This window comes from Fulmarus glacialis, unplaced genomic scaffold (assembly GCF_000690835.1).
Source record: "Fulmarus glacialis isolate BGI_N327 unplaced genomic scaffold, ASM69083v1 scaffold21807, whole genome shotgun sequence".
Classification (NCBI taxonomy): Eukaryota; Metazoa; Chordata; class Aves; order Procellariiformes; family Procellariidae; genus Fulmarus; species Fulmarus glacialis.
This window is the reverse complement of record NW_009225375.1, coordinates 11593-24298: the sequence shown is the minus strand read 5'-3', so window position 1 is coordinate 24298 and position 12706 is coordinate 11593. Positions and strand designations below refer to the sequence as shown.

General features: G+C 49.9%; 1 protein-coding gene across 1 annotated transcript in view; it reads left to right on the top strand.

The window, feature by feature from the left end:
- The window catches only part of CNNM1 (cyclin and CBS domain divalent metal cation transport mediator 1), a gene marked incomplete at its 5' end in the record, with an annotated part of 17905 nt that overhangs the window by 349 nt on the left and 4850 nt on the right, over window positions 1-12706 (top strand). The window contains 5 exons of the mRNA XM_009582469.1: window positions 10025-10168; window positions 10747-10887; window positions 11165-11334; window positions 11527-11626; window positions 11805-11852. Of these exons, the coding sequence (XP_009580764.1) occupies window positions 10025-10168; window positions 10747-10887; window positions 11165-11334; window positions 11527-11626; window positions 11805-11852 (603 nt within the window). The remainder of the gene's footprint in view (window positions 1-10024; window positions 10169-10746; window positions 10888-11164; window positions 11335-11526; window positions 11627-11804; window positions 11853-12706) is intronic.

Sequence of the window (12706 nt, the reverse complement as noted above, 5' to 3'; positions counted from 1 at the left end):
TCACCTGGTGGAACAGCCCCCGGGTGGATGGAGGGCCTGCAATGCTGGTCGTGCCTGTGATGTTATGGAGACTGTAAAAGCCTTTGGCCTCAGAGGTTGGTGGCTCAGCGGGTGAGCCTGTCCTGCAGGGCTGATGTCTCTGCAGGGGCCTGGCAGCGTGGGCACGGTGCCTGCCTCGCACCCCTGCCCAGGCAAGGCGGTGTTCACCGCTCTGTTCTGCGCAGAGCAGTTTATGGCAGTAGGTTGCATCGCGGTACTTAGCTCTCGCGTTTTCAGCTTAGCAGTGAGAAGCAGGTCTAGGAAGTGTTTCTGTGTAAGTGGTTTAAAAGAAGAAAAAAAGCCTACACCGTTAGAAAGAGCTGTACTTTTTTTGCAGCTGTGACAGTATTCATAATGCAGCAGCTGCCAGCAGCCCCAGAGATGCTGAGCGCTGTATTTCATTAACCATACCTTGAGAATACACACAGCATGTGTTTTTTCCCCCCACTGGGAATTGTGTTTTGCTGCGTGTTACTCAGTACGTCATACTGTGGTGAGTGAGTCTTTAAGAAATGGCTGCAGCGGTGACATCCTGCATTATGTAATGTGGGAGGACAGCACTCCCGGGCTGCCTGGGGCCGCTCTGCCGCAAGCAGAGCTGATCATGTGAGAAAGGCCAACCTGGTCCATCCCAGATACAGAGAAAGCCTCTTTGTGAGTCATCTCCATGCTCATTTTTAGAGCTGGGAGGGGGGGAGGATAGGACGTTTCTTGTGTGCCAGGAAAGTGATCGTCAGATACATGCAGGTCAGCATCCTCTCCAGAGATGCACAACTGTGTCCCCACCACCTCCTGGGATCACAGGGAGAGGAGTTCTGTGTGGCACACAGCACCTACCTTCTCTGCCCCTCAGCATGACTGGAGACCCCCAACTTGGTGCAAATTCCTGGTTTTTATACTGAGACTGTTAGCAAAAGCGTTAAGATTGCTCTCTGGGTTCAACTTTGATGAGCTGCAGTAGTTCCACTCCCCCATGCCTCTTCTAACATCACCAGTTGTCTCTCCTCTTCCTAATTCCTTATGTGCTTCACAGTTCCTGCTTAACTGTGGCTTCCTGCATGATACCACAATGTTACTGAAGTTCACCTAAGGTCTCTGCTACCTGTCCCTTGTCTAGACAGTTGGGTATTACCAAAGATGTCACATAGCTTTGGCACAGTCCCCCTTGGTCAGCCTTCCCTGCACTTTATCTGATTTATTTTGATGTATTCAACTACTTCCACCTCCAGATTTGTTCTGCAGCCTGGTACCCTATGGATCAATAGACCTATAGAAACAGACTTGTGGTTGCTTAGCTCACTGCCCTTTGCTTGCCCTCCTCTCTGCCCTGCTTAAACAGAGATGTTTTCTGTGTGTCGCTCCCTGAGCTGACAGGTGCGTTGCTACCTGCCCTCCACTTTCACATGCTAGTCCTCATCTCAAATGAAGATTATCCAGCCTTCTTCAGCTTTGCTGCATTAAACTCTTGGCATTTTGCTGCAGGCTCTTCCTCCCTTACATCTGTTTGCCATCATGGCCTTCTGGGGCGTTTTGCTACAGCCCCTGTATAGAGCTCTCCCTAAAACTTATTTCTGTTCCCACCTCATTTCTTCTTGTGTTTTTTAAATTACATGGCTGAAAAGCCTTGCTTTTGGTCTTAGTATCTAACTCAGCTTGGTGTTTAGCAATTCCAGCTCTTCCTACAGATGTTCTTCTCCCCATGTGTTGCTGTTCTCTTCTGATTAATCTTTCCCCTATTTGTAGGCATTTGGTCATCCCAGGACCCTGTTGTGTAGATGGCCACCCCCCAGCCCAGCCCTGAACCCCTCCTAAACTCTTTCCAAATACAGGTTCCCGTACCAGCTCCTGCGCCGCGACAGATGTTTGCTCCCTGCTGTCTTCAGTCCCATCCACTGACATTTCATCCCCATTCACTTGACTATTTAATTTCTAAAATAAAGATTTCCCATTTGTAATTAAGAATCTTCATCACTGTCTCCTTTTCTGTATCCATTTGAATTATGGTGAAGTATCTTGTTTGATCCAATCAAGGTGGCTTTCCATGGCCGGGTCTTCTGTGACACCTCTGCTAATTAGAGGGTAGGCTGATTGCTTGTTGGTTCAGTGAGTGCTTAATGAAGGCATTAATCACTTCGCACATCCAAGGTGTCTGCAGGACAGCAAATGCTCCCACTGATAAGGCCCAGGCTCTTTCTAGGAAATTAAAGTCTCCGGTAAGGATGGGCATTGATAATCACCTCCAGGTCCTTAGGTCCCTGACAAACCTCTAGAGAAACCTTGCCAGCTTTCTTTTCCTTCTCCTATGATTAACTCCAACAGCTTTTGTATCCTTTATTTCTTTTCATTATTACAGTGTTTATACAAAATACCCATCACATTTTATATCTTTCTTTCCTGGATAGCAATGTATACTTCTGATCTGTTTCACTAAAGATTAATGTTCTGCCACATCCACTATACCCATAATGTCATTTTTCTGCATAATGTGTAAGTAACACAATTTCGCTGCCAGAGCTCCTTGCCATAATACACAAACATTTGTTCTTTCTTACTGAAAATGTCAGGGGATGATTAAATACAGCACTTTGGGACTCTTGCTCATACCTCCGGCAGCACTTTCCCTTTTCTGCCTCTCCTCCTACTCACTGGTGTCATACTGTATTATCCTTGTTTACCTGATGCATTTCTTTTCTCTCATTGTGCTATCCTAGCTATGAAGATGATCAGTTTTTTTTCCTCTCCAGTCTTCTACAGCAGGGTTTGAAGGGAAGTTTTCCTTCATTGGTTTCTAGGTATACTCATACCTCACCTCGTTTGAGCTCAGTTCCATTAAGATGCATTGATGTTTGCCTTGAGTTTAATCCATAGATGAGTCGCAAATCCCCTCTTCCCCAGCAGGACCCTGTGTAGATGGGATTACCCTCCACGGACCTGGGGAAGGGCAATTCTGTAGCATCAGCTTGCCAAAATATTTAAATGTATGAAAATAGTAGCATACACTTCAGAGGCGCCTAGGGAGCTAATGGCCGAGTGTGGTTACAGTGCCCAAGAGCTATGTTTGCCTTGAGTTTAATCCATAGATGAGTCGCAAATCCCCTCTTCCCCAGCAGGACCCTGTGTAGATGGGATTACCCTCCACGGACCTGGGGAAGGGCAATTCTGTAGCATCAGCTTGCCAAAACATTTAAATTGTATGAAAATAGTAGCATACGCTTCAGAGGCGCCTAGGGAGCTAATGGCCCAGTGCGGTTACAGTGACCAAGAGCTGCTGTGAGCTCCTGGCTGACAAAACCTGGCCCCTGCCCCATCACAGCAGACCTGGACAAACCCTTCACATCTGCTCTTCACAGGCCTGCTGCTGCTGGCATCGTTCAATGTCTCCTTTGGCACTAATTCCTGGAGAAAGGTGGTTAAATTGGGGGTGCTAATGGGAACTGGGAAGAACCCAGAGAAGGCTGCAAACAGCAGCAGAGAGCAGAGGCTGGCCTGCAAGCAGATAGCTTGGACTTCAGCCCACAGCCCGAAAGAAGAGGGCGGCTGCTAAAACTGTCTTGAAAAACAGCATTACAGCAGTGTGAGGCAGGTCCAGCTGAAGGCGAGAATTGCTTGTGCTAGAAGATGGTTTTGACTTGATTTCCTCATCAGAACTCAGTGAAATTAGCTCAGATAATGAAGCCTGGGCACCCAGTTTGCCATCTTTTCAGGCAAGCTAGACAAAGTCATTGTAGAAAGCATGCATAGCTGTGCAGCATTTACATAGAAGTGCTAAGTGGAGGACACTACGCAAAATCTGTGTCATGCATACCAGTATGGTGACTTTGCCACCTGCAGCCTGAAAAAAGCTGAAACTACTGAAGGAGAGAAAAAAATTGGGAACAATTTCTTGGCAATTTGTATTGGTGCATCTCAGAATACCTGGCTTTATTCTAGGCTCCCAGGAGGAATTATCTAATACACCAGAGAAATAACTGCACCATATTTAGCGAGCTAAAGCAATGTAGAGGGACAGATGAGGTCCCCGTAGGATAAATTTCACCTTGGGAATATGGAACTAGGAGGAAAGGTTTATGCATTCATTCAGTGTGAAATGCTGTGGGTGATGCAGTCTCTTTCTCCTCCATCCCTAGAAGATAACCGAAGCAATGCATGTTGCAGCTTCGGTCCTGTGATATAACTCCTCATGGGGAGCTCTCCCATGAGGTTCACTGCCTTGTTCTGTAGGTGCCTTTGGGAAGTTATAGTCTTATCCCATTGCTCAAGTAATTTATGGATTTTTTTGACTAATTTTTTGGCAGGTCCATATATAACAATGGCACCTTTCAGCAAATAACCTTCCTCTGTCAGAGAAACAGTGGAAATTTGCTTTTATGTTCATTTTCCTGCAGCAGGGCAGAGGCACAACTCAAATTAGCCTTCTGTGGTTTGGCATCTTTTGAAAGTTACTAAAAGTAAATTCTCCAAACCCAAGCTTCCTGGCTTAGCAGGGAAAACAGCCTGTCCTGCGGAGGACAGTTCTGCCCTGAGGTCTGTCTTTGCTTTTCAAAATACTCCACAGCTTCTATTAGACTTCTACAAATTGAGTGTAGCTGGAGAAGGTGCTTACACTTGCCAGGAACTGGGGTCAGTACCATTTCGGCTGCTTTTCTTATTGTCCTTCTTCTGAGCCTGCAGTCATTGCAAGCACAAAGCATGGCTTGAAATTTAAATCGGCCTTCAAGACATTTCTGCAAGTATGATAGCCACTATCTTGGGCACCTTGATGGGCTGAAGCAGTGACCTCCCTAGCCAGTTGTATGGGTTAAGCAGCCAGTTGTTACCCAGGAACTATCCTGTACATGTGCCCTGAAGGGCAGTTGCCAGGCTGAGAGTGGGTGAGATGCCGATACACAAAAGATGGTTTCAGTGATTCATGCTACAACTCTGCCTGAAACATTACTTTGCTTTCCCCCCAAAACTGTGCTAAATCTTACTGTGTGAACCCTGGGCTGCTTTACCCTACCCCAGCAAGCCCAGGAGCAGCCTGCGCCAGGGAGGTGTTCAGCAAAGCAAGAGGGGAGCCGTGTCCGTGGGGGAGAGGGCACCCAGCTGGCCATCTCCCTCTTGGGAGCTGTCAAAGGCACCCTCAGACTGAGCTGTGGGAAAAAATAAAGTGGCCTATGCTACAGACACCAGTGAAAAAAGTTTTGCATCAGCTCTTTAGAACTTATTTAGCTTCAGAAAGCCTCAGCATCCTTGTAGGCTTCCTTAGGCTTGAAGTAACATGCAAGGGGACTACCATTTGTGGGCAGGCAGGGTCATACCCAGGGGGTCAGAACCCTGTTGTGGAGCAGATAGAAGATGAGACTCTGTGTCCCCTCTAATCTCCTCCTTACCCTCCTGATCTGTTTTATCAATGGTAATACATCAGCTATTCCAAATATTCCATCTTTACCCCAGTTTTCCTTAGGAGTAGGAAAAGCACCAAAGCAGAGTGTGAGAAAGGCTTTTGTATTCTGCTAGAGACAGATGTAAGCAGATGAAGTTCTCATCTCTGAGGAGGGTCTGTATTAGATTAGGATTTACAGTTTTCCCTTCACATAGCTCTGATTCCCCATAAAGCTGGGTGCCCCCGCAGCCCTCCTGGTTATTTCCCCCCTGTTTAGGTGTAGATGTGCATTGCCTCTAGGTGCAACTGCTCAGGCATGTGGTTTCAGCCTCGGTGCAAGGTCATGGTAACACAAGAGCACGCTCACACACATGTTTCCAGTTCAAGAAGTTCAAATCAGGGTCCCCACTTACTTCAGATGCAGGTCTGCAGGGGGGCACAGAGATGCTGGCAGCCCCTGGCCCAAAGAAGAGCTCTGATGAAAAGCACACAGGAAATAGATTTCAGTTACATCATGGTTGTTTCACAAATCAACCTTATTTACCAATTACTCTTTTTTTTGCCTTCCATTTTGTAGCTGTAAATGGTTCATGGCTTGTGCCTGTACCTTTGATCTCCTAGTAACAGCTTTAGATCTTACCATAAAATTCATGGAAATAAATTTCATGCTCAGAATGCTCATCCCGTGGAACGAGAGACAAGGCTAAAGCATCTTTAACATTCCTCTGGCAGAGCACCTACATAAAAGAATGGTAAGGAAGTAGTCTGGGCTATATTTGCAGCCAACAGCACTTACTTTCCCACAAGTAAAGGCATTTCCATGTGTTCAGACCCTGTTCTCCCATCGGGGAAGATCCTTTGTGGTGGATCTATGAGTCCAAGGTCATTTAGGTACCTATGAAAAATAAGGCTCCTAAAAATGGGCATAAAAGCTTTAGATATCTGTTCAGATGCTTGCTCCATCCAGAAGCCTTCAGCTGTTTATATTAGCACTGTAATTTAACATTTTGAGGCATTAACTTTCCACTGAAGCTGTTGTTTGAAAAGAGTAGATTTCATGTAGCTCATAAAGAATTCAGTACTGTTGTATCCCATGCTGAGCAGACACTTAATCACCTATAGACTTCCTGTGCGAGAACAGTCCTGCGGAGGCTGGTGAAGCTATTCACGCAAGTAAAGTTAATTGCCCATTTGTTCTAGCATTTGCCAAACCAAGGCTTTGATTCTTAAGTGTTTCACTGTGCTTTCCTGCATCAGTGATAGGCCTGTAAAATTCACATGTGACAGCTTGCTAGTGGGGAAGCAGCTCGCCCTTATAATTCATTTCATTTGAGCTATCAAGCAACAGTTACAATAGCACGGTTTTTGGAATCAGTTTTACAGATCTTAAAGCTGGTTTAGATCAAGTTTGCAATTTTGTTTAAATGATTTATCTCCCTCTATTGTACTCCCACTGAGGCAGAGCTGCAGGGTAACGGCTGCAGAAGAGAATGCAACTCCTCTGATATCCCCAGGTCTGTCCCTGTGCCACCCTCCCTTGGACATTGCTTCCACCTCATAAAATTGCCCAACTTCTGCCCTCATACCTGCTCCAAGAGCCACTGCTTTTTCTCTGTGCAAGTGTAGCAGCTCCCAGGGCCAGGCAGGGGGATACAGCTGAGCTTGGCAGCATCCCGAGCCCATGAGGGAACAAGCCACAGCCATACAGCCAAGGCACCTGCAAACCCCTACTACTACCCCTGCTGCCAAATTTATGTGGTCTGTTAAAAAAGTGTTGGGAGGAGACGCAGGACCCAGCCGGGTTGGGGGCAGGACTTTGTAAACGATCTCATGTCCCTCAGGTGGGAGATCAGGGCAAGTCATCCCTTTCCCAGCAGGGGCCAGCTGGGAGCAGCAGTCATTTGCACGAACTCTGCGAAGGGTGAGAGTGGTTTTTGGGGTGTTTTTGTGGTATGGGTATCAGCTGGCCGGGCAGGGGCTCACTCAGTGTGGGCCAGGAGCGACCACATGAATTGCAACAATTTTCCATTGCTGGGTACCAGCTCCATCTCTAATGTGGGTGTTAGCCTGGAAACCTAAACCTGGGGGTTTATAGTGTAGCTACACGTGTTTATTTTCTGTGAAAATAAAGAACTCTTGAGCACTCTAACAGCCCTCCTGCCTCTGCCCCCAGCGCAGTGAAACCGTGGGTCTTCTCCCAGGCTAACGGTGCTGCGTTATTTCTAAATAATCTAATTTGCTGCTATGTGAACATGGAGCTGGAATCACATTTCTCTGAGCCTGCTCTAGAGTAAATTACAGCGTCAATGTAGGTGTTTGGCCAAAAAAAGAATTGCCTCCATTACTCTCTGACTGCCTTTAAGTAGCACCTAAGCTTCTTGTAAGGGCTCGGTGGTTTTAGGTTGCATGTAAATGTCATTAACAACAAGCTTTCAGCCAAAAGAAATAACTTCTCCCCTCTCCTCGCTCACCCAAGGACTTGTAGGAGACCAGATGGCCCCAGTGTTTGGGAGCGAGGTTTGGCAAAGGAGTCATTTTCTAAAGTTGGACTTTGCTAAGATGAAACGGAGCTGTTGCTGCTGTCTTGTGGCCAACACTGCTGCTTTTTTCTTTTTAAGTCTCAAGTCGTGTTGCTTTATTACCCACTGAAGAGACAAGATGCACAAACCTGTGTAAGAAAGGAGTGAAATAGCCCAGTCCAAAGAACATTCTGAATTTTCAATGCCCTGAGGCTATTGATTTGGTTTTTTTAAAGTGCATGTCAGTGCTACTTGCTGCGATGTTATGTTCTCGTTTCTAATTCTGTAGGCGTGGGAGGCAGCGAGCTGCTCTCTGAAATCTTGCAATAAAAGCTTGGTATGAGGAGGAGGGAATTTATACTGTGGAAAATGCCCAAGCTTTGCTGTGAGAAATGTATAGTCCTGATCTTTGGCTGAGAAATATCATTTGCTCGTCTCAGATCCAGGACAGGGTTATTTGAAGGTCGCATGGTCCCCAGCAAGACGTGTTTGGTGGGACTGCTGGGCTGCCCTGGGTGCGCTTGTCCCTGTCCCTCCGCGGGGATGAGCCAGAAGGCACCAGTGGGCGAGGAGGCAGCTGTGCAGCAGGCAGGAGCCCACCCGTATTCCATCTTTATGCATAAATACTGTTCACATCCCCTTGCCCAGAGTAGCAGGCAAGTCTGTTGGGGAGGCTTTACAGGAGGAGCAGATGCAGAGGCAGCTGCATAGCAGAAGGGACCTGCTGCCCTTTTGGGTGACCATTGCTCTTCAAGGACCTCAGCTCCAAGCCCATGGGGAAAATAAGGTGTTTGCAGCTTTCCGGAGGTCCCTGCAGTGCCCATGGTACACGTTGGGTTTGTGCAGGCATTGCAAAGGGAGACCAGGGAAATAGAGGAAACAGAGGGAGGGCAAGTTGTTTGCTGTGGTGTGATGAAGGACATTTTTAATGTTTTAAGCAAAACTAGAGGTTCAGAACCTGTGTGTGCTGCTGGGCAGTGTAGGAGCCACAGGGCCAGTAAGAAAACCAGTGCTGTTCGTTGGCAGGTCCAAGAATACATCTGAGCTAGAAACCCAGAAGTTGTTTGTGGCTTGGAAGTTGGGTTCTGGTCAAGCTGCTGAGCAGGAGCATAAATCAGAGCAGACAGTAAAGGAAGGGAGAAGTTGAACAAGTCAAAACAGCTTACAGAGAGCTGGACATGTGAAAGCAAATAGCGATGTTTCAAGTATGCCAAAAGCAAGAAGCCTGAGAATGTGTCAGCAGAGTTGCCAGCTTACTGGGGCAAGTGAGGAAGCTGAGACTGTGATTGAGAAACACTGTGGAGTTTCCATCATTGCGGCTGAAAGAGGGTCCTGGTCCCAGTCTGCTTGTTTAAGGTAACAGAGAGGAGGTGCTGTCAGGGGCAGGGTTTGGAGAAGACGTTCAGATGCAAGCTGATGGCTTGAAAAGTGTTTAGCCTCTGCATCCAGATGGTTCACCCAAGAGTTTTGCAGGAGCTGGGCTGAAAGCTGCAAACAAACATACGCTTTTCTGCATTAAAACCAGCTGCTGTTCCAAGGAGCTGGAGGCTTTGCCCGTATTTTAAGAAAAGCTTTAGGATCCGTCCAGACAGTGATGGATAGAAAGATGTGGGGGAGCTGTTCCTGGCAATTTGATAGGAAAGATAATTAACAACAGAATGAAGAAACACCAGGAGGATGAGGGAAACCAGTAGAGCCCAAGGACACGCTCACATTTCTGTGTTGGAGGACGCTGTCTCATTGCTCTGTTAGAGTTGTCTTGTGCCAACGAAGCCGAGGGTAAGCAAGAAGCAGCTGGTATAATGTACACTTCAGTCCTGCACGAGAGTGACTCGTAGCAGATTGCCTGGGTAAAGAAAACAAGTGGCCCCAAAAAAGAGCCAGGCAGAGTCCTGTGACATCTAGAAATCAGCCTGGAGAGTGGCAGCCCTTCTCCTTGGGTTAGCGCAGTTGGGGTGGGTTTGGGCGATAATGGCAGCTTCTGAGGTTTGGCTGTGATCTGTGCCTCCCACCGAGCCCCATCCGCCTGCCAGCCCACCGTGCTGGGGGCCCCTCTCGCCACGGGTGGGGGTCTCACTGCTGCTCTGCTCTCCCCCCGCAGGAAAGTCCCATCTGGCCATCGTGCAGCGAGTGAACAACGAAGGGGAAGGAGACCCGTTCTACGAGGTGATGGGCATTGTCACCCTGGAGGATGTCATTGAGGAGATCATCAAGTCCGAGATCCTGGATGAGACGGATCTGTACAGTTAGTGTCCCAGAGCAGCTACTGCGGTTGCAGGACCCAGGGTGGGAACCCGCACAGACAGACAGACATGTGGGTAGGAAACAGGCCAGAGCAAATCGTGGTCCTTCCCCAGAGCAATTCACAGTCATGGTGGGAAAGACAAGAATGATGGAGAGATGCTGGTCAGATGCCAGGGAGTCTTGAATGCTCAAGATAGAGAAGCACCAGCATCAGCAGCCGGTGGCTGGGCAGGGCCTGACCCAGGGACATGTGGCTTGGGCATGAAGTGCCCATGGGTGGTTCCCAAGCTTCTTTCCAACTCTGGGTGATGCATCCAGCCAGGGCAACCCAGGACTTGTTCCTGAGAAAGAAGCGTGTTTCACCACCCTGCTCCCTCCCCAGGGAGCTGCTCCCAAGGCTGTGAAGCCCAGCACGTTTTGTGCACCGCGCTGCTCCAGCTGCTGCTCCACAGCAGCCCTGCCATAGGGTGCAGCAAGACATGCCTCTCTCTATATGTGTGCATGCGGTATGGCGCCCTGCAGCTGCAGTGGCTTTGTGGCTGCTGCAGGTGGGCAACCGCTCTGCTCTCTGCCCCGCAGCGGACAGTCGGAAGAAGGAACGGGTGCCCCACCGGGGACGCAAGCCCCAGGACTTCTCCATCTTCAGGCTCTCGGACAGCGAGATGAAGGTGAAGATCTCCCCGCAGCTCCTCCTGGCTACGCATCGGTTCATGGCAACAGGTACCCTTGCCCTCGTGCAAGCCCTGCGTCTCTCTGCAGCAGTGCTGGCCCTGCAGGGCATCCCTGAGCTGTTCCTGGGTCAGGTTCCCCACACAGCGAGCAGTGTCCACCTGTCTGGACCCCCACCCTGGGCATCCTGCTGCTCCACCATCACGGGTCTGCGTTTGGCTCCCCTCTGTGCAGCACGGTGCTGAGGCTGAGGCCATGCAGCTCAGAGGACAAGGGGTTCCTGGCAGCCCTGGCCCCACTGAGCAAGCGTGTGTTGCCACCCCTCTAGAAGTGGAGCCTTTCAAGTCCCCCTACCTCTCCGAGAAGATCCTGCTGCGGCTCCTGAAACACCCCAACGTCATCCAGGAGCTCAAGTACGACCGAAAGAACAAGAAGGCAGTGGAACATTACCTCTACCAGCGCAACCGCCCTGTCGACTACTTCATCCTCATCCTGCAGGTATCAGGGGCAGAGGCGAGCGGAGGGTGGCAGGAGGTGGCCCATGTCTTCTCACTGCCTTGCTCTGGGCTGCTTCTGCCAGCGGAGATGCCCATCTTCTCGTATGGGGCGGCAGGCGTCCCTGCAGCCCTGGTGGGTTGGTGGCCAGGAGTGCGGGGTGCCTGTCTGAGCAGGTTTTCCTTCTCCTTCCAGGGGAAAGTGGAGGTGGAGGTTGGTAAGGAAGGACTGCGGTTTGAGAACGGGGCATTCACCTACTACGGTGTCCCTGCCATCATGGCTGTCGTCTCCTCAGGTAAGGGCTCTGTGGGCTCCCTCCAGCCCTGCCTTTGCTTCGGCAGCCTCCACGGGGGCTAAGCTGGCTGGTGGCCAGGAGAATGGGCTGGCCGTGGGGTGGGGTGGCTCTGCTGCAGGGTGTGGGGCAGGCGGGAGCCCTTCCTCTGCAATTCATACACCTCTAACTGTCGTTTCAGATAATGACGTGCGGAAAGTGGGCAGCCTGGCTGGATCCTCCTTCCTGCGTAAGTATTATGGGACAGGCTGGGGCTCTAAACCCTCTCTTCCGCAGCACCAGCCGGCTGGAGAAGGGATGGGTTTGCACCTCGCAAAGAGCAGCTCGGGCTCTGCACCAAGGTCACCCCCTTTTAAAAAGCTCAGTGAAGAAACAACTGAGGGGCTGCTGAGGGGCTGATGCAGCAAAGTCCCCGCATAGGGACTTTGAGGTCGCTTTGAGGTCCCTTTGAGGTTTCAGCCATGCACTGGATTCCTGCAGGTGGATCCCAGCACGGCTGGCGCTGCAAAGGGCACTGCAAGGGGCCAAGGGGCACTGCCCGTGGGCAGCAGCATGCCCACACGGGTGGGAGCAGTAAACCCTGCAACTTCTGGCACAGTGCATCTAGGGCTCAGCGTAACATCTCTGGACCCGTTTGCGTTCCCGAGGCTCAGAGCACGAGCTGAACGTGGGTCCCATGCCGGGGGAATGGGGGCTGCTCGGGAATTGCAGAGATGGGTTGATTTACCTGTGAGCTGTTTGCATGTGGTGGTGGGGGAAATTAGCTGAGTTAAAAGTAGGTGCCCCGGCCCCGGTAAATTCCCTGCCTGCAGAGCTGATGGTTAACAAGCAGATCGCCTGCTTGCAGGAGTTAAGAGGGAGCTCTGATCAGGGGAGACTGTGAGCCTGCCTGTTCTTTGCTGATCACCCCTGCAAATGTTTAGTCCCTGGAGGCTTGGGAGAAGGTGGAGGTGCTGCCTACCCCAGTCCAGCACATTCCTCATCCCACACCCCAGATGTTGCAGTCGGATCTGCAGTGCTGATGGTAAGCCGAGGATGCTCTGGGGGCCTAACCAAAACAGGAACCCCTGAAGTTCAACCTTT